The sequence below is a fragment of the Borostomias antarcticus genome (genome assembly GCF_949987555.1).
Source record: "Borostomias antarcticus genome assembly, chromosome: 4".
Taxonomy (NCBI): domain Eukaryota; kingdom Metazoa; phylum Chordata; class Actinopteri; order Stomiiformes; family Stomiidae; genus Borostomias; species Borostomias antarcticus.
This window is the reverse complement of record NC_140237.1, coordinates 28,612,834-28,638,422: the sequence shown is the minus strand read 5'-3', so window position 1 is coordinate 28,638,422 and position 25,589 is coordinate 28,612,834. Positions and strand designations below refer to the sequence as shown.

The 25,589-nt window shown below is 48.2% G+C and overlaps 1 protein-coding gene across 1 annotated transcript; it reads left to right on the top strand.

The window, feature by feature from the left end:
• The first annotated feature begins 1,762 nt into the window (after positions 1-1,762).
• Positions 1,763-24,575, top strand: brd7 (bromodomain containing 7). The gene is made up of 17 exons (XM_084436872.1): positions 1,763-1,849; positions 2,315-2,514; positions 2,798-2,912; positions 3,012-3,069; positions 3,876-4,020; positions 4,187-4,297; positions 18,271-18,443; positions 19,328-19,454; positions 19,634-19,709; positions 19,814-19,921; positions 21,434-21,569; positions 22,134-22,245; positions 22,459-22,542; positions 23,393-23,480; positions 23,817-23,960; positions 24,124-24,264; positions 24,443-24,575. Exons 1-17 carry the CDS (start codon positions 1,801-1,803, stop codon positions 24,505-24,507), a joined length of 1,932 nt encoding a protein of 643 aa, XP_084292998.1. The 5' UTR covers positions 1,763-1,800; the 3' UTR covers positions 24,508-24,575.
• The last annotated feature ends 1,014 nt before the right edge of the window (positions 24,576-25,589 follow it).

Genomic DNA, 25,589 nt, shown 5'->3' with positions numbered 1-25,589 from the left:
GTAGACGGTAATCTCTGAGAATGTCCAATGCTCTGACCACTACTCTACTTGTGGAATTTAGGTAAGGGATAAAAAGGTTGGAGTGAAAGGATAAACGTGTAAGGTTTGGGGTATAGTTCCATAAAGTCATCCCCACCGGGTCTTGAACCTCAGTATCCCAGGTGGGAGTCCAATGCTCTGACCACTACTCTACTTGTGCAGTGGAGATCAGTGGGTTGATTTTGGTGTCCGTCTTGATTTTGGTGTGCTGGGACTACTGCCTCTTGTGGTGCCAACAGAGAGATGCAGGCCAACATTGTCGGGAGTAAAGGAGTAAGGGAGGGAGGGAGGGAGGGAAGGAGGGATAACCCGACAAACGCTATACTATCTGTGCGGCTGGCTTCCAGCCACACACAAAAAGTGCTTTAAAAATTTTAAAAGGAAGGGCGTCCGTCCCGTCCACACAATGGGATTCTGTTGAATTTTGAGGTTGTTTGAACCCTAGAAATACAAGGTCACACTTTACAATAAGGGTCACAAAAACATTAGTTAACTGTTAACTAATGCTTATTTAGGGTTAGGTTACTAATGTTAATTAATACCTTAGTTAGGGTTAGGTGAGTTAACCTTAGTTAACATAAATAACATTAGTAAATGGTTAATAGAGACATTAGTTAACTGTTACTTAATGCTTAATTATGCATTAACTAATGCTTATTAATGTACCCTTATTGTAAAGTGTTACCAAACACAATGTTCTGGATGGCATGGGGGCACTGCCTTGAGGGCAGTAATGTTACAGTAAGAATTAGTCTTGGTAGGCTACATGCTGCTCTTCTGGTGAAAGGTCACAGGGGACGAAGCTGCAAGCACCATGTGAAAGTCATAGGCTGTAACTGGCAAGCATGACGAAGTTCCAGTAAAACCATGGGGATCCAATTTACAGTCTCAGAACTTGGGCTTAAACCCTCTCAAACGTGATTAGTATTAGCCTACTCAATATTAGGCCTATCAGGCCCATTCTCTGAATCTGCCACTCCCTTAAACAAAGTTACTGTTGCTGTGTTTAGGCTTCCTTGGTGACCCAAACATCAATTAAATAACAGATGATGATTTGATATCACCAGTGCACCTCAGAAAATATCCACCTCTCTTTCAGAATACCCTTTTCAAAACTGTTTGTGGTGGCTGTGGTACAATTGTGGTTATCCCGCCCTCTACTGTTGATATAGTGTACACATCATTATTTTAGTTTAGATAGGTAGGGTAGGCTATAGTTACACTGTTATTTTATTTATTTATTTTATTACAGGACGGGGGGGGTGTGTCTTTACAGCAGCAGTATGGTCAACAAAGAAGCTATATTACATTCCATAAGTCATTTTAGCAGATGCCTTTATCTTTAGCAACTTACAATAATCACATTTAAGGTAGGTAGTCAGTGTACCACTACTCACAAGTACCCTACAGGTGCACTGTGTGAAAGTGTAAAAATGCACTGTGTGAAATTCTTAGGAATTATCAATACATTTGGCTTGATTAAGGGGGCTGACAGTATATATTTTTGAAGCACACAATGTAACTCAAAAACAACAGCTTTAGGACACTGGGTATGAGGATGTAATAGATTATCTTGTCTGTGCTTTTGTTGAGGATAGTAGTACTATTGTTGAGGATAGTAGTATTATAGTAGTCCACCGCCACCCAGCAGACGGCGCTGCAGTAAAGCCCTGAACCAAACCAACCCTTTGACCAGACCTCTCCTTCCGCTAGAGATCACAAAGAACAACCCACCGGTGGTGCATCAGTACAGTATAAACAATGGGCAAAAAGCATAAGAAGCATAAGTCAGAAAAACACGCATACGAAGGTAAGACATTAGTGCCCAATCCACTCATCTTTACGTGCAGATATATGATGTTGGTTACCGATTTGGTCTATTAACGTTCCGCTCGCGGGATCTAAAGAAAGTGGTCTCGCGCTCAGCTGCTCCAGAGCTAGCTAGCCGTTAGCTAGCTAACATTAGCACGACCGTGGTGTGTTCACGCTTCCTTCTGAGTGCTAGCTAGAACTTAGCTAGCTAGTAATTGTACCTGATAAACGTGTTTTTAACTTACTTTTACCAACATACTACTTAGCTCTACGAAAGATCTTAAAAACAGCAGCTAGCCGGCTAGCATAGGAGCTAGATTAGCTAGTGGCTAGCTAACCAATTCACCCAGCTAGCTAGCCCGAGCATCCTTGGCAATAAACTTGGTAATGTCTCTCACCGGGTCCTGCTTGATATCCACCGGGTCCTGCTTGATATCCACCGGGTCCTGCTTGATATCCCCAGATTATGGCGAGAGGCCGCTGAAACTGGTCTTGAAGGTCGCTGGGAATGAAGTGACGACTGGAAGCTCGAGTCGTGAACATTTTTATGACGAACAGGTCGATTACGACAAACCCAAGGACAAGAAGAAGAAAAAGAAGAAGAGGGAAGATAAGGACAGAAGCAGCCCAGGTTCACCTATAGATGACAAGAGGAGGAAAAAGGTAAAATTGTAAACCTGCTTGGGGTGTCGCTACTTCACTGTGTGTACGACAACTTCTTGCAGTTTGCTCTTACCTTGCATGAAGGACAGCCTAGTAGTCCATTTCTAAAGATCTGTGGGGAGACTGTGCCTCAGGAGGTCAGCGGTTCGAATCCCGTCTCCTCCTGGCGCCGCCATTGCTGTGTGAGCGTGTGTGTGTGAATGAGAATGGATAAAAGTGCCATGTAAGTGCATCTTATTTCCCATTACCAGTCCATTTACCATCTTTCTGTTGGTCTGTTTAGATGACCAAGAAGAGGAAAGGACAGGACTCTGCAGACACGGACTGGGATGACAGGGAGCAAAGCCGGACTCCAGTCCGAGTGGAGCTGTCATCCTCCTCCCTGGCTAAGAGAGAAGGTAATAAATACATCTATAATATGCCTCTCTCCACTGGTGTACACTTTTGGCATAATCCTCATTTGTAAAGTACTCGGTACCAACATTTTGGTCCCACAGAAAAGGAACAGACCCCACTCCAGGAAGCCTTGAGCCAGCTCATCAGACAGCTCCAAAGGTGAACCACCCGACCATATCAGTTACAAGTTACAACGACAGTTATAAATATCCAACTGTCGCTGTTTGAGATCATGTGCTGCTGCACACGGCACATATTGTATGTAAAATAATACATTGCACATACGTTAGCACATTGCACAGATTATATATATATATATAAGGGCTGTAAAAAAAAAAATCGAAGTACGAAAAAAAATAGTTTTCGAACTAGTTAGTTCAAACCTAAATTTGAGTTTGAATATTGTAATATTAATAAATAATATTATTTATAAAAAATTATGCAGCGATTTACATTAATAACAACATTTATAGGCTACAATTTATTTATGGGCAATAATCCAATAATCCAGACCCAGCACCTTATAGAAAGATGAAAGTTAACACCTCAGCGACTGTTCACAGTACAATATTACAGTCAAAGGTTATATTATTAGGAAAAATACATATAAATTTGAATATCGTTCGAACTCTACTAAATTAATTAGAATATATTCAAACTCAATTTCATGGCACTTTTGACACAGCCCTAATTATATAAATATATATATATATACAAATATATATATATATATATATACACACACACATATACACACACACACACTGCACATGATTTTGTATTTGCCCTTTGCTCCCTGCTTTACTTTATATTTTGCACTGTCATTTGCACTGTCCTGTCTAGTCCTCGCACCCTGTCTGTTGTCTATCCACTAGTGTTATGCACCAACTGACCAGAACAAATTCCTAGTATTTGTAAAAACCTACCTGGCAATAAATCTGATTGCGATCCGATTCCCCCCATAGGAAAGACCCCAGTGCGTTTTTCTCGTTCCCGGTAACTGACCTCATTGCTCCTGGCTACTCGTCGGTCATCAAGCGGCCCATGGACTTCAGCAACATGAAGGAGAAGGTCAAGAAGGAGCAGTATCAGTCGCTGGAGGAGCTGAAGGTATGTTTGCACACTTCTCCCCTGTTGAATCAATGCTCTTAGATCCTCAGTCTCGTCTTACGGCTTAAAAATCTGCCCTATTCAAACATTGGTCTGGGATAGGGGAAGGAAATGACTATGACCTGACCCATCACTTCCCTGTGTGTCATTGATGGTTGATCCCAAGGTGGACCTCAGGATCATGTGTGAGAATGCCATGATCTACAACAAGCCAGAGACCATCTACCACAAAGCTGCCAGGAAGCTTCTGCACTCTGGCATGAAGATCCTCAGCCCGGTAAGTAGGCCTGTGTAACCGACTGAACCCGAGTCCTCGTGAGTTCTGAGTAGGTGGCGTGTTGTTGGTTGAACTCTCCTCCCCCAGTATAAATACCATCCACCCACACCGATTCATCGGCGTACACGGTTAAAGCGATGCCTGTCCCGCAGGTGACCCGGGTTCGCATCCCACCCAGGGCATGCCGAAACGTGTGGGTTACACCTGCACATTTAATCGTGTATTAAAAGTCACATTCCTGGTTTTAAACAGGTCTGCTCAGCATATGAGCCCTACAAATCACAGAAATGTATGTCGAGTGTGGTTGTGGTATGCTGATGAATCACAGGCATTCCCTTGCATGCGCTGTGAGCAACTTCACTGAGGTTGAAAGGTAACTCCTACAGTTTTGCCGATGTAATTGTCAGCAGACATGTCGGGCAGTTGACTATAAACCAACCTTCAATCGTTTTGCTAGAGAATAGAAGAGAAAGCATTCCAAAAGCCCAGGCAACCCATGATCAGTGATCATTAGGGTAGCCCCTACTAACTAAGCTAGGCTGTATTAGGTACAGTACGTACTAGTTACTTACTAGCTAGTTATATTGCTCAAGTTAGCCATCTTATTAGGTTCTGTTTCTGTGATGGATGGCAAAGTCTTATTTTTAGGTTATCAGCAGCTATGTAGTTAGACACAGCTTGCCAGATCTATCATTCATGCTACTTCCAACATGAATCTCACTTTGTAATCTGAGAGCTCAGCTGATAACGTGGTGAGTTTCCCCCTCCTTGGTCTGAAATAGATGTAGCAAGCTTGTTTGTCGCCATCTTGTTGCTTTTGAGTTGGATGTTGGATGAAAACAGGCTAGCCATTTAGCTGCATATGTTCAGGTGTGCCCTATGAGAGAGGGGGAGGGCTAGCAGTGGCAACTTGCATAACATTACAGTCATTTAGCGGACCCTTTTATCCAAAGCGACTAACAATAATTGCATTTAACGTAGGGAAAGCCAGTGTACTAGCCAATGGACTTTATCCAAGGTCTATCTATATACAAGAACAAATTGCATTCAGCTGGTGGTAAGTGCAACAAATACAGGTCCGGCCCAACAAAAATAGTGAGGGGGTTAATCTTTTTCTATTGTAAAGCAATAGATTATCATCATGCTATGCCTATTAGTGGATTTTTTTCATCATGTGGGTGGCAATACAGTGGCTAAACAACAACACAAGACTACCGTTTCAAAATCAAATAAGCTACATTTATCTAGCCTAACAACGGAGTATCTACAAGAAGACAGAATAATCATTCATAAATTCTTCTATCTACACAGAGACATGACTGCTAAAATCAACAAAATGCAGCAGGCATCATATAGGCTACATAAATATTGTATTGTCGTCAGTAAGGCAAACTCAGAAGGGTCTGGTTTAATGAATCGCCAAACGGCACGGACGTAGGCTGACACTGACTCCCAAAATCAAACATACAGCTCAGGAAGAGCATGGAGGAACGCCCACCTGACCTACAGTATTATATCCCCCACAGCACCCGCTCCCCTCCCACTACAACCACAACCCGCACATCCCAACACACAAATAGCAACAACATTATAAACACGGGTAGATACAATATGATATGATCTTTTCGAATTATTGGTCAAGTGCAGTAGGCGTTCACGTAGTAGGCTATCACGTTTCATGCAGCTCTCTCCCTCTCTCGCTGACTGAAACTTCATAACCCTGTCGTTTCCATTCTGTGGATTTCTACAATAGGCCTAACAGTACAATAGGAAAAATAGAATTGGGGCCAAAGGTTCCATATGAAGAGTTTGGTTCCAAAACGCGATAAACGCCATTTTTTGACATTTGCATTTTACTACTGGAAATGGTCCTTCAGAGGTACCTTAATGTATGTGTGAATTATTGCCATTAACGAATTTTAAGATTATACATTTTAGGCCTACTTTAAAATGTATTTTTTCCACAAAACGCTATATCCGACAGACCAGTTTCTTTTCAAAGCGCGATATAGCTGGAATAGAACGTTCAGAGCGCTGCGCGCGAGCGCATCTGAGCATCTCCTGAGAAGAGCGTCTCCTGTCACTGAGAAGCGCACCTCTGAAGTGACACTGATTAGGCTAGGCCTACACTACTACAAAATAACAATCGGTTAATAGGCTATTATAAAAGGAGGACGAAATAATAACTAGATCCATCAGTAAGGTTTCATTGTTTTTGTCGGCTGCGGTCGAGTCGAGTCAAGTCAAGTAGGCTATAGCTAGCAACGTAGCGATCAGGTCAGCGATCAAGTCAGTCAAGTCGAGTCAGGTCTAACGCCAGCTAGCAATGGATTTCGATGATGGATCGGAGCCAGTCATTCCAGCTGTTGTTGGGAGAAAGAGAAAGCCATCGAAGGCAAGCCACCAAAAAGAGAAGGCCAAGATCATAAGGCATTCAGGAGAGGGGAAACATCCTGGAGTTAATTGTGGTCACCGTGCAGCAGCTAATTTTGGTCTTTGTCATGCCGACAAACTGTCTAATGAAGATGTGGCCTTCAACTTCGCCACACTCTACAAAAGCGAGACAAAAGTGGAGCAGGACAAAATACTCCTTCGTCTGACTACTGTAAATAAGGTCAGTAGGCAACGAGTCTCCGACGAGGACAGGCAGAAGCCCAGGGATGTCACCGCGAAATACAGCCTCCTGTCCAGCGCTCCTCCCCACTCCAAGATACCTGTCTGCAAGGCGACATTCCAAAGTGTCCTTGGTAAGATTATTTTTCAAATAAATTCACTAGTCATTTCGGTGCCATGAGAAATCAATGGCCTGTGTAATCTTGGGCAAACTTAGATTTATTTAGTCTCTATAGCCTGTAGACTTAGTTAACATCCGTGCGCAACTTTACGCACAGGCAGCTGGCGAATTCACCGAGTCTGAGGAGATTCTCTTGGACAAATAACGTCTTTGAAACAAAATAGTATACATTGTTATCTATTTAGTTTTTTTTTATTCTGAATTAATTATTATTGCTGTCAAAAGTGTGTCCTTGGCTAGAGTGTAGACAAAATCCTACAATAGAATATTTTATAGGGGCAGAGGGGGCCGGTTGACCGCTGTCAATGTAGGCCTAGGCCCAGGATAGACGTATAGCCTAGAATGCCGATTTTCAGATAACGGAAAAAAAACAACAACACAGAAACACTCATAAATAAAAGGAATAATTAAAAAAAAAGTGTGTTTTAAATCATGCCAATCAGCTGTCAGTCTTTTCCCAGCTGCACAACACACTGTCCCACAATTTAGGCATATGCCAAATGGCATTATTGGTGCTGCGTAAAAACTTCAGTCAGACAAAAGACAAAGCCTACAATGATTTTCATAATGCTAATTTGGTTATGTTGGTTCTTTATTTAGAATGTAGCGTTTGGGTTATCAGATGGTTACCACAGTGTGTAGCCCTGTACCAATATGATAAACTGGTAGAGAATACCAGACTGAATACTGACTACTAGCTTGTAGTGACTACTAGCTTGCTATTGACAGATTGTTAACTGAATAAACCACCTTTTTCTTAAATACTCCATAGGTGTTAGTAAAGACAGAGTCTCCAGGGTGGTGAAGTATTTCAGTGAACATGGGGAAGCCAGACCGGAGCGCAGGGGTGGAGCCAGAAAAGTGGATGAGAACATGGAGAAGAGAGAGGCAGTAGTGCAGCATGTGTCCTCCTTCATGTGCAAGGCCAGCCACTATGCTCGTCGTGGCACACCTGGCCGGAAGTACCTGCCGAGTGAGCTGTCAGTGGCCAAGATGCACCAGCTGTTCCAGGATCAGAAGCACAGGGACATCAGCTACTCCCTGTACTACAACGTGTTCTGCCACCGGTTCAACCTGGGGTTTGGGCATCCGGCAAAAGACTGCTGTGCCACCTGCATGAGCTCGAAGCTGCGTATGAAGGATCCCAACTTGACTGAGGAAGAGAGGAAGAGAGAGATTGTGTCATTCATGCTCCACCGACGCAGAGCCCGGGTATTCTACAACCTGCTGAATGCAGTGGAGGATTCAGTCACAGTCTGCTTTGACATGATGCAGAACCTCTCTCTGCCCAAGTCTCCCATCGGCCAGACCTATTACTCCAGGCAGCTCTACATGTATGTGTTTGGTGTTGTGGTCCACCATGGAGAGAGGAGCCAGCAGGCACTGAGTGACCGACATCTCTATGTGTGGCTTGAGAATGAAAACAGAAAAGACAGCAACATGACTGCATCTGCTCTGGACCACTGCCTGAGATCCAGTCTAGCTGAAGATGTCCAGCGGGCTGGCCATTTGAGGCTGTTCAGTGATTCCTGCTACGGACAGAATAAGAACGTCAACATGGTTGGCATGCTGTCCAGTCTACGAAGCACCATCTTCAAAGACGTGAAGATGGAGTACTACTTCCCTGTACGTGGCCATAGTTTTCTGCCTGCTGATAGTCTTCGGAAGAATTGAGCAGGATATTCGCAAGCAGGACACCATCCTCCTGCCGGAAGAGTACACCAACATCCTGAGGAAGCATGGCTCTGTCTATTTGTATGGGAAGGATTGGGAGAGTTGTGACCACAAAGCTGCAACAAAGGCTCTCATGCAGTCCACCAGGTCGTACAAGATCAGCGACGCCCGGGTGTTGGAGATCGATGGAAAAGGGTTGGGGATGAGAACCACCTTCCACGGTCCCACCTACCAGCACACTCTCCTGAAGAGAGGCAAGAACTGGGGCATGTATAAAGCAGCCCCCCTGCCCATGATGACCACCGTGAAGGCTGTAAAGAAGAGGGACATCATCAGCCTGCTGGAAGCCATTGGTGCCCCAGCACACGTCAAGGCCTTCTACGACCATGCCTTGGCTGTGACCAGTGATGTCCACAGTGAGGAAGAGTAGAGTAAAAGGCACACACTGCCATCTGAAGCCCAGCTGACACTCATGCACGCACACACGCACACACACACACAGTCCAGTCGATGGAAACATGAGCTAAACAAATTCACAACTCTACCATCCCCTACCTGAGTAGACAATCTAATTGGATTGCCTCTGGTTAATGCTATAACCAGAATGGCCTTTTATATTATATTATTATAATAATTATTATTATATAACTCCACTTTTTAAATAGTACACTGCTTTTTTAATGGATTTTGTGAATGACATTAATGTATAGGTGTTAACTATGCTTTTATGAATGTGTTTGAACACACACACGTACACACACACAGTCAGTCACACACACGCACACACGCACACACACACACACACACCATTGCTCCACTAGCTTTTCTTAATGGTGTTACAGTATAAGGTGGATATATAGCGTTTTGCAAAAAAAAGGTTGTATTGTGTAGGTTCTGACCAACACTAACTCCAAATTTAATTATTTAATGTGTCTGTATGATTATTATTATTCAATCATTGTATATACTATTCCATATATTTAAGATATTAACCCATTTAAGATGGTTGACAGTGTTAAGATGGATATGTTTTTTACCTATTTATTAACTAGTTGTGGTTATAAAATAAAAATATTTATTCTGGATTTGAAAAAAATGTGTCCTTGGCCTTTAATTAGTTCAAGTCATAGTTTAATTAACAAAAATTGTGAATGAATTTGATTGCTGATGTCTTAAATAATAATGTCAAATAACCAACATTTCTCCAAATGGATATATCTCGTTTTGGAAAGAAACTCTTCATATACAACCATGAAAAGCAAGCAATGCTGAACCAAGTGATGTGTGTTTTATCTATCCTCTCCATTTAGTACCAGGGACAGCACTCTATGCTAATAGCCTAAAAGTAGGCCGTCTCCAACATGCCAAACCAGCAAAATAGAAAGACAAGACAAATAAACCAGCTTAATTCTCTCTTACCTTTCCTCAGAGTTGAAGCTTCCTTGTTGCTTGTTTGTTGAACTTCGTGAGTAAACGATCCTTCGTTTTTTCCCCGAAATGGTTTTGTAAGATCCCTTTCAAGCCCTTTTTACCACATTTTAATCACATCCCATCTACAGTGTACTGAGAGGTTCAAATCTAATAGATCACATAACAAGCTTCAAATATTTAATGGGGGAAAACTTCAAAGAAAGTGTTTCATTACTGCCATTACCTATATATCTTGGCCAATATTTTTGTTGTTTTTGCTATTTTTCTATAAAAATAGCAAGAACGCGTACATGGCTAATTGCAATCATGGGCGCAAATTGCACACAGTTGGCAAATTTGTGGGCGTGTTTGCCCGGGCATATCATTAGAGCAAAATCTTTTGTGGATATCGTGCTAAACTGGAGCAGATTGCCATTGCAATTGCTGTGCAAAATATCGAGCTATTAGCAGGAGCAATCCGTTCTTTGTGGATTTGGGCCTAAGAGCATAATCTAGTGCTGAACGCAAAGTGCAAGAATAGCAATCTCAAATACAATAGGTGCTTAAGAGGGAGGATCGTTGTAGTACTTCTTGAAGAGATGAGTTTTGAGCCTGCAACGAAAGATGGGCAGCGACTCTGCTGTCATGACATCAGTGGGCAGTTCATTCCACCACTGCGGGGCCAGGACAGAGAAGAGCCGTGCTGATCGACCGCAGGGGCCTCGGAGTGACGGGGCAACCAGTCGCCCCAAGGTAGCAGAGTGTAGCTGTTGGGAGGGGGTGTAGGGTTTGACCATGGCCTGGAGGTAGGAGGGGGATGTTGCTTTCATTGCCCTGTAGGCTAGCGCCAGTGATTTAAACTGGATGCGAGCCGCTATAGGGAGCCAGTGTAGGGAACGGAGAAGGGAAGTTGTGGGCCCACACAAGCTACGTCAGGTCGTTCATGATGAGGGTAATTATGATTCATGAGTAGATTTTAATGCAAATTTTAGTGCAAACATCTGTCAGTGGACCTTGAAGCACAGATACTGTACAAAGTGTTGAATGAGTGTTGCAGCACCTCCAATCACCTTGTTCTATTTCGTGGAGCTCCGCCCCACAGGGCTAGCTCCTATTGGCTAGCGAAACCCAGCTAGCTACATTGACTGAAGAAAAAAACATACACGCACCTGTGTCCAACCAGGTCCGGTGCACCACTGTATAAGCGGGCTACGCCCGCACATCTGCTCCTTCGAAATTTTCAGCTCGCATTGCTACTGGAGAAGATCAGAAGATGTCTACTCAGCGGACCCAAGCGGACCTGGCGGCGTCCCTAGATGACCCCCTGCCGGTGCCGATGGATCCGCCGGATCGTTTCTGTGTCTGCGGCTCCCGCTACAGCGACGTGGGACACCACCTCTGCTTCCGCTGTCTGGGGCCGCAGCACGCCAGAGCGGGTCTGGCTCCGTCCCCCGCCTGCGAGATCTGCGCCCTCCTGGACCCCATGGAGAGGATGCTCCGGGCGCATTTCTTCGCTCCGCCGCCGCTGGAGACTGAAGGTCTGGTCCAGCTGGTCGGCGAGGACATCGGCGCGCCCCCGCAACAACCGGCGGCCCCGATTACCTCCCTCGCGCCTACGGATGATGAGGATGAGCTCTCCGGGGAAGACGAGGTTCTCTCTGCGTCGGAAGCCACTACGGCTAGTGGCGCCTCCTTCCCGGGGCGGGGTTCCTTCGATCGCGACCTGCCCCGGCTGCTGGAGAGAGCCGCGCATCACCTCGGTATCTCCGTCCCGGAGGTTGCTGCGACTACGGGGCTCCCACTGTGGAGCTCCGTCTGCTACGGGCGTCCCTCTCAGCCTGCTCCTCGTCTCCTGCCGGCTATGCCTGACCTGGAGGCGTTCGTCGAGGCTGAATGGGAGCGGCCGTTGGCCATCAGAGGTCCGCTTCGCCAGTTCAGCAGAGCTACGAGGGTAACCGGCTGGACTGACGTAGCAGCTATCGGCTCTCCTCCTCTGGAACCCGACATTGCAGCGGTCCTGGTGCCTGGTTCCTCCGCCTGGGGCTCGGCCAGGAAGCCTCTCATGCCGGACGTCAAAGACAAGACAACCCTGTCCTTGGCCGACAAAGGTTTTTCTCTGGCCGCGCAGGCCGTGGCTGCTTCCTCCTCCATTGCTATGCTGGCCATTTACATCGGCCAGCTAGCTACGGAGCAAACCCCCCCCTCTATGGATGAAGACAGGAGAGCGGAGATGGCCGAAGCCGCCGGAGCCGTGGCTCAGCTTGTGAGAATCTCCGCCTCCTGTCTGGGTGGAGTGATGGCCACGTCGGTGGTGCAGCAGCGCCACCTATGGCTCTCCCTGACTCGTCTGCGCGAGGAAAGCAAGAGTGTCCTCCTCAACTCACCGGTCAGTAGGGAGGGGTTGTTTGGGGCAGCTGTGTCTAAAATCCTGGAGCAGTGTCGCAGCCAGGAGCAGGACCGGCTCCTCCTCGCTCGCCACCTCGCGGCTCCGGGGGAGCGCAGTGTGCCGGCACGTCCGCGTGCTCCGGCTGATGCTGCCGCGACTGGGAGCAAGCGCCGGCGGACACACAAGACTAAACAACCTGCCACGGGGTCCCGCCCCGCTACGGCCCATGGACCGGCTCGCCCGGGCTCCTGGACTGCGCACGCGGCTCCTCCCCCGCGACCTCCCCCTGCCTACCCCGCCCAGGGTGCCGGGACCGGTCCGGCGTCTTCAAGCGCGCCCACCGCTCCGCCTCCGGCTTGGGGTAGGAAGAGGCGCACCTATTGACGGTGCGTGAAGATGCGTGACTGTGTTGTGCCCACACCACGCTCTGTTCAGAGCGGCGGTGAGCAAGTTTCCCTGTTCAATAAAACAAACACGATGCAACGTTATCAAGCTGGTTGTAATGTGCAGTCCGCATCTCCTCCCTTTTCAACTACTGTAATGTTCTCGGCTAGAGCCGCTGGGTCTTCTGTGAAAGAGTCAGAATTGACCACGGCAGGTCTCGCCGCAGCTGGGAGACCGGCTCGAGCCGCGGAGTCTTTTCCTGCTAAAGCAGACGTGACTCACGCGGGGCTCGCCGGCTCAGCTGATGTGATGTATTCGGCTAGAGCCACCGGGTCTTCCGTGAAAAAGTCGGAATTGACCATGGCAGGTCTCGCCGCAGCTGAAAAACCGACTCGAGCCGCGGAGTTTTTTCCTGCAAAGAGAGCAGACGTGACGCGCGCAGCTCTCGCCGGTTCAGCGAATGTAATATATTCGGCTAGAGCCGCCGGGTCCTCTGTGAGAAAGTCAGATTTGACCACGGCAGGTCTCGCCGCCCCTGTTCTAAACAGACCGGTTGGGTTTTTAACAGAGGGGATGTGTGCGCCCAGGCCAAGTGCTATGGCTGTACTGCCCTGTTCGGAGTTTTCTCGGGACCGACCGCTGGCGGGGTTTAGCGGCGAAAAAGATGCGCTAGACCCCCAGACGGCGTTCGTTCATTCGGGCCGAGCGTTCGAGCCTCTCCCTGTGTGTTCGACAGGTAGAGAGTTTTCACGCTCACCGGTCAGTGAGAATACTTCCGTGTTTACTGCCTCGGCTGGCTATTTAACACTGCCCGCCTCTCATGTCCCGTCTAGTCGGTCTGCGAAAGACGGCACCTTGCCAGATCATGCAAATGAGAAGGCGGGGCTTCCCGCATTGCAACACTCCGCCGTTTTCTCTCAATGGGATGAGCGACGGCGGCTTGTTAGCAATGCGGACGGTGTCGGCTCACTTCCTCTTTTTGTGAATGAAGTGCTTCTTGACAGGAATGCCATTCGTTCTCGCGCTGTTCAGGGACATGGAACTCCCAATGGGGATTTTTCATCTCCCTTTCGAGGGTGGCCCGCCTTGGGCCAGGACAGCAGAGTTTCTCAGCTGTCCGGTGGCGGTCAGGGCCAAATTGAACTATGGCAGGTTCCTCGATCTGTTCCCGCGATCTCCGGCACAACCTCTTTCCAACCGCTTCACAGTCTGGCAGGAGAGATGTCTCCTGGACAGCTGGTTGCAGCGTGTTCTACGGGAAGGGTATCTCATTCAGTTTTGTTGCCCCCCACCGCCCTTCATGGGCGTAGTGGAGACAGTGATACCGCGTCCCGCTCAGGCTGCCGCTCTGTCAGCAGAGATTGCAGAACTGATGGCGAAGGGAGCGGTAACTGTGGTCCCGTCAGGCCAGAGGGACGAGGGATTTTATTCCCGCTACTTCCTCGTGCCAAAGAAGACGGGGGGCGTGAGGCCAATTTTGGACCTCCGCCTTTTCAACAAAACGGTGGCGAATCTGAAGTTCCATATGCTTACGGTGCGACAAATGCTGGAGGCATTCCTTCCCGGCGATTTTTGCACCAGCATAGACCTCAAGGACGCTTACTTCCACATACCGATAGCTCATCGGCATCGGAAGTTTTTGCGTTTCGCCTACCTGGGTGTGGCGTACGAATATACCAGACTCCCGTTTGGATATGCGCTCGCCCCCAGAACCTTCTCCAATTGTGTGGAGGCGGCGTTGAGGCCACTGCGCCGGCAGGGCATCAGGATCCTGGCGTACCTGGACGACCTGCTGGTACTGGCTCCGTCGCCTTTGTTGGCTCTGATGCATACCGCCACGGTGGTGCGGCATCTCACCGACCTGGGGTTTGCAATCAACTGGGAGAAGAGTGCTCTGTGGCCGGCCCGTCAGATTGTTTACCTAGGTATCAATCTGGACACGAGCGCCATGAGAGCACGGCTATCCGATTCAAGGAGGGAAACACTGGAGAAGAGTCTCAGTGTTTGCCGTCCTTCTCGAAAGATCGCGGTTCTGTCGATCATGCGCCTTCTGGGTCTCATGGCAGCCGCCCATGTGGTAGTGTCACTGGGCCTTCTTCACATGAGGTGCGTGCAGAGATGGTTCGCGCGGCTTCGTCTGGACCCTGTGAGGCACAGACGGCGCCTTGTGCGGATGCCGGGGTCGTTGTCAGCAGACCTCGACTATTGGAGGGACCGGCGCGTAATAGCGCACGGTGTTCCAATAGGCAGGGTGTCGGCTCACGTCGCTGTCTTCACAGACGCGTCTCTAAGCGGCTGGGGTGGTACATGTCTGTCCCAGGCCGTAGGTGGTTTGTGGGCCGTCGGAGAACGGCGCCACATCAACCTCCTGGAGTTGGAGACGGTGCTACTGACATTGCGCCACTTTGTACACCTGGTACAGGGGCGCGATGTGCTGGTGCGGTCAGACAACCAGACCACAGTAGCTTACATCAACCGACAAGGGGGAGTCCGTTCGCCAGCGCTTCACCGTCTGGCGGTAACGCTGTGGCGATGGGCTCATGTCAATCTCCGGTCACTGACAGCGCGGCACATTGCCGGCCGTCTGAACGTCGGGGCGGACCTGATGTCTCGGGGCGGGCCTCACCCGGACGAGTGGAGCCTACATCCTCAGGTAGTGGCTCAGCTCTGGACCCGGTTCGGCAGGGCAGGGGTGGATCTCTTTGCTTCGAGAGAGAACGCGAAGTGTCCCCTCTGGTTCTCTCTGAGACAGCAGGACCAGCCTCCGCTGGGCGTGGATGCGTTCGCGCATGCCCCCTGGCCGGGGGCGCTGCTGTATGCTTTCCCGCCGATGGGGCTGATTTTACCATTGTTGGCCAGGGTGCGGTCAGAGGGTGCATCAGTGATACTGATAGCGCCGGACCGCCACTGGGCGAGATGGTATGCAGAAGTGATGGCCATGACTACTGTAGAACCGTGGCACATCCCTCATTGGCCGAACGCTCTGTCCCAGGCGGAGGGCTCAATTTGCGCACCTCCAGTCTTGGGACGGCCGCTGGTGGCCTGGCTCTTGAACGGCGGAGATTGTCTGATAGGGGACTCTCTCCGGCCGTGATCTGTACAATTCAGAGCGCGCGCGCGGCTTCCACTGCCTTGGTTTACTCTGGCAAATGGGCTGCTTTTGCGCGTTGGTGTGAGGAAAGGGACTTCGCTCCCGAGTCATGCTCGGTCGAGGCGATTTTGGAATTCCTTCAGCACCTGATGGGTCATGGTGGCGGTTTGGCAGCATCCACTATCAAGGTGTATGCGTGTGCTATTTCCGCATGCCATGAGGGGTTCGCCAAAACTACGGTTTTCGGGCATCCCCTGGTTAAACGCTTCCTGGCCGGCACGCGCCGTCTTCGCCCTGTGCGTAAGGCTGCGGCGCCGCCTTGGGATTTGCTCTTGGTTCTGGATGCGCTATGTAAAGCGCCGTTCGAACCAATGGAGCGGATATCTCTCAAGTGGCTGTCGATTAAGACCGCGCTGCTCCTTGCTCTGACGTCGGGCAAGCGGGTCAGTGATCTGAGGGCGTTGACAGTTTTTCTCATCACGGGTGATGGGAGCAAAGCTGTGTTGCGCACGGATCCATCTTTCGTTCCGAAGGTGGTCCGGGGCGCCTATAGGGCACGGGATTTGGAGCTGGGAGCCTTCTATCCTCCACCTCATGCGAGCGAGGAAGAGGCCCGCCTGCATTTGTTGTGTCCTGTGCGTGCGTTGATGTGTTACGTCCAGCGCACGGCTGCGGTCCGCACCACCCCCCAGTTGTTGGTTTGCCACGGCCCAGGGAAGGTGGGTTCTCCGTTGTCGAAACAGCGTCTCTCCCATTGGATCTGTGAGGGCATCGCCCAGTCTTACGTGACTGCGGGTCGTCCTCTGCCTGGTGCTGTTCGGGCACACTCCACAAGGGGTGTGGCCACGTCAGTTGCCCTGTTCAATGGTGTGTCAGTGGAGGACATCTGTGCGGCGGCGACTTGGTCGTCCCCGTCTCCTTTTGTCCGTTATTACCTTTTATCCATGTCCTCTGTCTCTGTGGCGTCATCTGTGCTAAACACAGCCGCCGGTGCGAGCCAGCGTTAGACAGGATTTTTCATGTAGGTGTTCGGCTCGAGTCGCCGGGTCTTCTGTGAAAGAGTCAGAATTGACCATGGCAGGTCTCGCCGCTACTGGAGAACCGGTTTGAGCCGCGGGGTCTTTTCCTGCTAGGAAAGCAGACGTGACTCACTCAGGTCTCACCGGTTCAGCTAAGGTAGGAGCGGGCCCGTCTAGTGACGTTCCGTTCCTGTTTATGTGTGAGGCTGGGACGGGCTTGTTACGGAGTAACCGCTTTGGTCCAGCTCTCGCCCCACGTACCTCTCCTTGCCCTCGGCTGTGATAGACTGAGTGTGGCGGGGTGGGGCCAGTGCTTGGGTCGGATCAACTGTTAGTATGGTCTCGCCTTGGAGCCCTGGCTTGTGTCCTGACTGGTTCCCTTACTGGGGCCAGCAAGAGTGTATGGTGCGGTCGTGTAGCTCCGCTTATGCCAATAGGAGCTAGCCCTGTGGGGCGGAGCTCCACGAAATAGAACGATGGTTACGTATTGTAACCCTAGTTCTATGAGTGGAGCGGAGCCCCACAGGGAACAGACTTGCTGCCCCGCAGTCTGCTCGCTGAAAATTTCGGTTAGGAGCAGATGTGCGGGCGTAGCCCGCTTATACAGTGGTGCACCGGACCTGGTTGGACACAGGTGCGTGTATGTTTTTTTCTTCAGTCAATGTAGCTAGCTGGGTTTCGCTAGCCAATAGGAGCTAGCCCTGTGGGGCTCCGCTCCACTCATAGAACTAGGGTTACAATACGTAACCATCGTTTTTATATGAAAGTGGTACCACTGTGGTGCCAAGTGGTTAATCGCACTTAATAATCACAAATACAATATCAGGTTAGTGTGTATATATATATATATATATATATATATATATATATATATATATATATATATATACACACACACATTAATATAGGCAAGTTTCTTTGTCATAATTGTGCAGCCCTATCAGTAAGAAGAGAAAGTTACAGTAGGTATGATGTCAAGCCACTGGATGTTTCCATAGAGAAACAGCAGAGGGCACCAGATAGCTGCAAGTTGCCCTCGATCTCTAGATCTGGATCACTACATTATGTGTGTGACTAAACTTGCACTAATGGAAACGGACAGTTCTTTTCAAGTTTCAGCTATCAACTTTCTTTATCCCCAGAGGTCTATTGGCTTGGAGCAGTGAGCATTGTGACGAGTAATGTGATCATGTATACATTTTCTTTACCTTCCAGGAGAGGCTTGAGAGCCTTCGGCAGAGTATAGAGTTCATGACGGACCTGGACAACCCTGCCAGCCAATCAGGGAAGATGGAGGAGGAGGAGGGAGGCTCTAGCCTTGACCGTCCTAAAGATGGTGCCGTCCCCACAGACGCCAGCGAGAACTCCCAGTCCCCCTGCCCTCCCAGGTGCTGCTCCCTGCACAAATACACGGCCACTCTCTATACCTTTGTTACTAAATCCCTGTAGGAGAACACATGCATCTTACATCTAAAAGCTTATAGGCACGATCGCCTTATTTGGTCAGACTAAAATACTTAAAGGGACAGTTCGCCCAATTACAATAGTATCTAGTTGACTATCTGCATGGACTCCTGCCTGTTCATGCGGTTAGTTTGTATATTTTGTAGCAGCAGGATATTCTGTTATGTTTGCTTGATAGGCAGCCGCTGCAGTAACATAAGACAGCTGATATGCTGTTACATGAGATTGTTTGTTATGACTGAGCGCATCCGTCAAAGACATAGAGGCTAACTAGGAAGTGTCTGGGCCCTGCCCCTTGATGTTGATAAATCAGGAAGTTCCAGCGTCTGTCGGCTAGTTTTTCTTTGACTTTGGTGAATCAGTTCTTTCCACACAGGCGCCGGGAGCTGGGAATGAAAGGAATGCCTGTGAGCATGTTGGGTCTTGCATGCAGTCAGCACTATGCAGAATGTTACCCTTACCACACACGGAAAATGCAAACCTCGGGTTGTTGCCCTCATAAACCACCTAAAGATATTAGGTGGAAAACAATTTAGGTTAATTAGACATTTTAAAGAAGACGCTGATAGTGGAAATATGCATAGGTCCTATATACAGCAGAATTCATCCTCTTAGTCTTCATCTTTGGGTTAAAAAAAAAAACGCCTCAAGCACATTCTTGTTCTTATCGCAGGAGATAATCTCAGCATCGCTAATGGCTGTCAGCAACATTGTCATTGAGCTGCTATTTGGTGCCAAAAGGGCTGTGAAGCCCTACTCCCCCGGGGGCAACGCATCTCACCTTCTCTGTGTTGCACTGTTTCTCCAGTCAGGACAAAGACAGTAAAGATGAGATTTCTAAGACCGTCAGCCTGGCGGAGAAAGAGCTGGAGGAGATGCGCAAGGTCATCAGGGAGTCAGGAGGCAAACTCTCCAACAGAGAACTGCAGAGTGAGGTGAGAGGAGCCGCTGGCTAAACTGGAACCGAACACCTACATGAAAGTAGCCAACTGTAGCCAACTACACACACACCAAGCTTTAGGTATATCTTGTCAGATGGTGTGTATCTACATAAGCCTCAACTATGTTTCTCATATTGTGGGTAACAATGTAATATTCTGCTGTTGTCTTGTAGCTGGAGTTTGTGAGGCGGAAGGCGGATGGCTCTACCACTCTGGCCATCCTGAACCCGGCTGATCTAACGGCCGGAGGTAGGTACAGCCAGGGCTCACTAGCTAGTTCTCTCAGGCATTTCTACAAACCCGTTCAGATATGTGGATGTCTAACAGTGTTATATCATCTGTGTCCTCTGCAGATGTGGGGTACTGCCCCGTGAAGCTGGGCATGATGTCTGGCAGACTGCAGACTGGCATCAACACGCTACAGGGCTTCAGGGAAGACAAGAGGAACTCGATCACTCCAGGTAGGGTGGAGGGGAGCAGCTGAAGACCTACATACTGTGATGGGAATGAGTTGTGGGCTCTGGATTGAGCATAGATTCACTGATTGATTGGATTGAACACAAGTGGGACTGATTAGCAGACGACTGGTCAGATGCTACAGAAGCTACAAATTAGGAACAAGTTGGCCTGCTCTAGCTTAAAGTTGTACTAGGCATTTATTAACTACTAGAGGGTGACAAACTAACATTTAAAAAAAATATTACAAATACAACAAAGTACAACTATACTGGCACTCCCTTAAGGACAAACTGCATAAAGACCAACAGCTAAGCTAAATGAAACTATGGGAAAGTGTGCATGAGGTAGGAGGAGGAAGAGGAGACGAATGACATACACGAGTCTGGTCAGCAGAACTGCCAGGACCATAATTTAAAACAACTTTAAAATATCTTTAAAATCATGTCACAGCACAATGAGTATGCATTTATATTTTGTTGCTCCATCACCCTGGGCATGAAGTCAAAGTTAGACCAAGGGTCTAACAATTTTCCACAAAATGTTAAAGGCACCACGAGGGGTAAAAAACTAAACCAAAGACTAAACAATAAAACCAAGGTACACACTCAACAAGTGGAGAACAAAAGACAAAGCTTACAAGCTTACAAGATGGCGCGGAAAACGCACAGCTACAGCAAATAATGAATAGACAAAGAACTGGACTGGGGGAGCTACATGTAGGCTATATATAAAGACAGGTGAAAACCAATCAAACAATCAGGGGCACAGTTCTCCTCTCAATCAGTCTATTTAGCCAGTTGTAGTCCTAGGATCTTCTATTGGGGCGGGGTTGCCAACAACGTCTCTGATTGGTGGAGACATTGCTGTTGCACTGTAGGATTGTGGGTAGTGTATTTTTTTCCTGTATGAACAGCAGTAGTTTGAGGGGACAAAATAAGCACAGACTTCAAAATACTAACAATAAAATTCTGAAAGATTGCACACTACATCTATCGGGTCATGAACATTTTCATTTTTTCATGAACGTTTACAGTAAAACATTTTGATGTGCTGTGGGCTCAATTTTGAAGATCATTTGTGGAGGACAGTCTGAAGATGTAGTGTAGCATTAGGGTATCAATTGACCAAAACATGTGGGAGAAGTAGGGTTTGATAGGTTTTTACAGTTTTTGAGTAAAACAGAGTCATGGACTTCATAATTTCCGCCATCTTAAAGCATATGGACGTTTCTGTTCCCTTGGGCCTATTTTGTTTTTAAACTTTAGACGGTTGCTGTAGCGCCACCATCAGGACTATTGGCCCACAATGCAAGTGCAACAAGTCAGATTCTTAAGAAGAAGAAGACTCAGATTCAGAATACTGACAAATACAAGAGGGAGTGGCAGCTGAGACTGCCTGGCCCCTAATTAAGGGATTATTAAGGCCTAATTATTGTATGAGAACTTGACTCTTTGCCCCCAATGCTTGTGTTCACCTGTGTGTGTGTGCGTATGTGTGTAACCCAATCTCCACAGTGTGCTACATGAACTACGGCCCGTTTACATCCTTCGCTCCCGCCTACGACTCCAGCTTCGCCAACATCAGTAAGGAGGACACTGACCTCATCTACTCGTCCTACGGAGAAGAGTCCAGCCTCCAGGGCACAGAGAGGTAGGATCTCCGCTCACCGCTCACACCCCTGGCTTTCCTCCGACTGCTGAGTAGGAGCTCGCTGCTCACAACCCTGGCCTTCTTCGGACCGCTCTACCCAAAGAACTTCAAAAGGAGGACACGTCACAGACAGTACATGGGAGCTCCATGGCATTTAGGCTTCACTTGGCTCGCGGGTCGAGCAGTAGTTCTGGATAGAATGTGAATTTATTTATTTTTTATACTCCGCGAGACTCTGCCTCTGTAATACATCCTATATCTGTCACGTTTAGTAAAAAGACCACTTCACAAACGATGTGTTTAAACAAACAGGCTTTTAGCATTCCTGGGCCAGGCCAGATGTCCCTCTTCTTCCTCGGTCTGAGCTTGTACACAAGAGTGGGCGTTGTATCGTTGTTTTTGGAGTAGACACTCTGCACCACCACCGCAAAGCCTCAAGCCAAACAATGTTAAACCTGATGTGACTCTATTACTACTACTGCTGCTGCTGCCACTGTTTATGAAATAATACAAGTGTGTGTGTGTGTGTGTGTGTGTTTGTGTTTGTGTCATTGGATGGGTCAGTATCTCAGACTTCCTGGTCAGGTCGGAGGAGCACATGTACAGACTGGCAGACAACCTCCTGGATGCGCTGACCAACGGGGAACACTCCAAAACCATCAGAGAGACTGAAGCGGTGAGCAGGGGTGCAAAATTCGAATATTCACAAACCTCCCATGGGAATGAACAGGAATTAACAGGGATGAAGTGGGGGGGGAAATAATTTCCCGTTAATTAATTCCCATAAACTTTGTGATATTTCCCAGAATTTTGCAACCTTAGTTGTGAGCACTTGCTCTGGCACGTCATGAGTCGTGACACTTTCATTTGAAAATGAAATGTTCCGTAGGCTTCATGTGTGCTTGTACTTCAGACTGCTCTTGGCAGAGAGGGACCAGCAAAGGCTCCAGAGACCGGGGTTGACATGACGGAGGTGAGACTCCGCTAGCTAGGCTAACCACCGCTAGGCTAACCACCGCTAGGCTAACCACCGCTCTGAACAAAACCTGTCCCGTCCCCCCACCCCCACAGCTCCTGCACATGGCTGCTGTGCATCTCAGCTGTGTCAACATCACAGTCTAGTCATTAACTGCCACCCGTCATCCACACGTGGAATCACCCCCTTCCCCCAGACCTGCGGGGCTCTGGAAACGCCTGTGTTTTCTTTCCATGCCCCCCATCCCCCCCCCCCCCCTCACCCCTCCTCTCCTCTCCCCGGGGAAGCTGAATGGGCTCCTCACAGCGAGCGCGGGGGCCAGAGGAAACCCCAACCCTGCGCTCCGTAGGACACAGCAGCCTCTGTCCACTGGCCTCGCTGGCGTATCCCTCATTCCCTGCTTGGGTGTTGCTGCCTTTTATATCACCTCTGTTTTTCACGAGGGGGGAGGGATGAGCCGCTCTTAAAGGAAGGGGCTCTCATGAGAGAGACGCTGCTGCCTAGCGCTCTCTTTTGAGGAATTCTGTTTCCAGTCGCTGGATGGTTTCCAGAGGAGGGCTTAGCTTATCTCTCACTCCTTTTTTTAAACTTAAATAAAAAGCTCCTCCCGCACACTCTCCTTAACTTGCAGATAAACTTTAATTAATAGGAAAACGTTTCGGTACGCCGACCTTTCAGGTGAACTCTGAAGAAGATTGGTGTACCTCACCCTATTAAAGTTTATCTGCAAGTGAAGTAGAGAGTGCGCAGGAGGAGATTTTTATTTAATTACCGTTGGCCCTTGGCATTCTCCTACGCACCTGTCACATTACAGGTGTGCAAAAGTTGTTTTTTTTCTTTCCCCCAGGTGGTTGAAACTGAGGGTAGAAGTCGGCTGGCGTCTTTGAGCTCTGTGATTGGCCTGGACCTGCTGGCTGCAGAGGACCTCTCGGAAGGTAAAGATCAAATCTTCTCTCGACTCACCAGAAGCCAAAACCCCTAGCAGCTGGCCGGCTAATTATCTTAAGCCACGGAAATGAGCCATGAGTCATACAGCATCTCATTGTAAATCCTCTTAGACCCTTCATGCAGGCAATTAGCGGGTTGTTTTTGAAAAGGCTCTGGGGTTTCCCTAGCGGCTGTCCGGCCTGTGAAGGCAAGACGTATAGTCAAGAGTTAAATAAATCTAACACATTCAATTAAGCGAGATGGGGCGACTGTGTGAGAGATCCAATTGTGTAACTTTATACAATTAGCTACTGTGGGTTTAACCCAGTGTTTATTTGCATCAGAGGCCCAGCACTTCCAGAACAAGCTGGACGAGACTACAAGGCTGCTCCGGGAGCTCCAGGAAGCCCAGAAGGAGCGCCTGAGCGCCAAGCAGCCCCCCAACATGATCTGCCTGCTGGCCCCCACTACCAAGGAGCTGCAGCTGGGTACAACTCTCTCTCTCTCTCACACACACACAGGGCCCCTTTGTTTCACCAGTCAGTTGGTCCCCCAGCTGTGACGCCACTGACAACATTCGTTAACGGGCCCTGAACTCCATCCATCACTTTGAAACTCCCCTGACCCTCCTCTCCCTCTCTCCCTCTGCAGCTGAAAAGGTGACGGGGAACTTGGCCCAGCTGACCAGCCAGGTGGCCCCGGGCGACGTGAGCAGCACGTACGGGATCAGGAGGGCCATGGGCATCTCTCTGCCCCCGGAGCCCGAGGAGACACTCGTAGACCTGACCACAGGTAAACCACCACCCCTCCCCCCCTGGTCTCAACTCGAACCCGATGACATGGCCACAGGTAGACCCCTGAGAATCAGCCGGACTCTCTGGTCTAGGTCTACATGGTGTTGTTCACGTCATTACTTGTTTGGGGTCGTTTGAATGTTTCTGTCAAAGCTGTAACCTTGTCTCTTTTGCAGTGGAAGAGACGACTATGGACACCTCACCTGTGGTTCAGAAGCCTGTATCAGTCATCACAGTATAACTGAGCTTAGGAGCAACCACCCTCGTAACATTATCTATGTATTGTACAAAAAAAGTGTTTTTGTGTGTGATATTTGTATGCATTTCATTCAATAAACCTCTTTTATAAAATGTTTGTGGTTGCCGTTCACTCCTAGTGATGAGATCTCAATGGTTTCATGTAGAACAGTAAGGTACAGAAGACATTGCTACAGGGACTCAAATTTGCAAAACCATTTATAACATCCCATAACTGTACAAAATGCTAACTCAACATTTGTTCCACAATAAGACAGCATACAGTTCACATGAAAGCAACACATAAACCATTATTATGGACAAGTTTGGCAGTCACAGACATTGAATAAGGCCACAAGACAAGTAATTTCTCAGAGGCACAGAGAAGGAAGGATACAGAAAAAGAGCAAGAACTTTTTTTTTTTTTTTTGCAGTAAGGTTTGTACACACCGAGAGGAGTATCTGTATCACGTCTGATCAGTTCAGGAACTGATTTGAATGAATGAAAATGACCACATTTTGACTGAATTAGGAAGTTGGATTTACATCTTAAATTTGATTGAATTGACTCCAGCTCTGGCCAGTCCAGCCAACTGTTCCCCCATAGCACATGCAGACATCCACTTTTACACAGGAGACACACGCCCACTCTGACTAGAGGCACTGGGCAGTACATTGTAATAAAGTGACATTTCAACAATGTTATCTATACATTTATAAAAAGTCTAAAGATCTATCCTTCATTTTGCTCAGGTTTGATTGTACCGATTGAGCTATCTGGCAAAACAAAGCAACATTCCTTTAGCAGTTTTATTCATTTTTAGGATGTTTGTGTTAGACAATCCACCTCCCATGAACAATCTGGCCATTACACAGTAACAGAACAGAAGGTGCCACTTAGTCTCCGAGTTGTTGATTACCGGTAATATAAACACCATTTGGCATCAGTATGGTACACAAACTCCCACGACAAGCCAAACTAAAGAGAAGCCAGAAGAAACATTTCAGCAAAATACAAGTATGCAGTGAGTGTTTAGAGAACAACAATTGATGGAGGGAATATGTACATCTTTTTGTCTTGAGTGC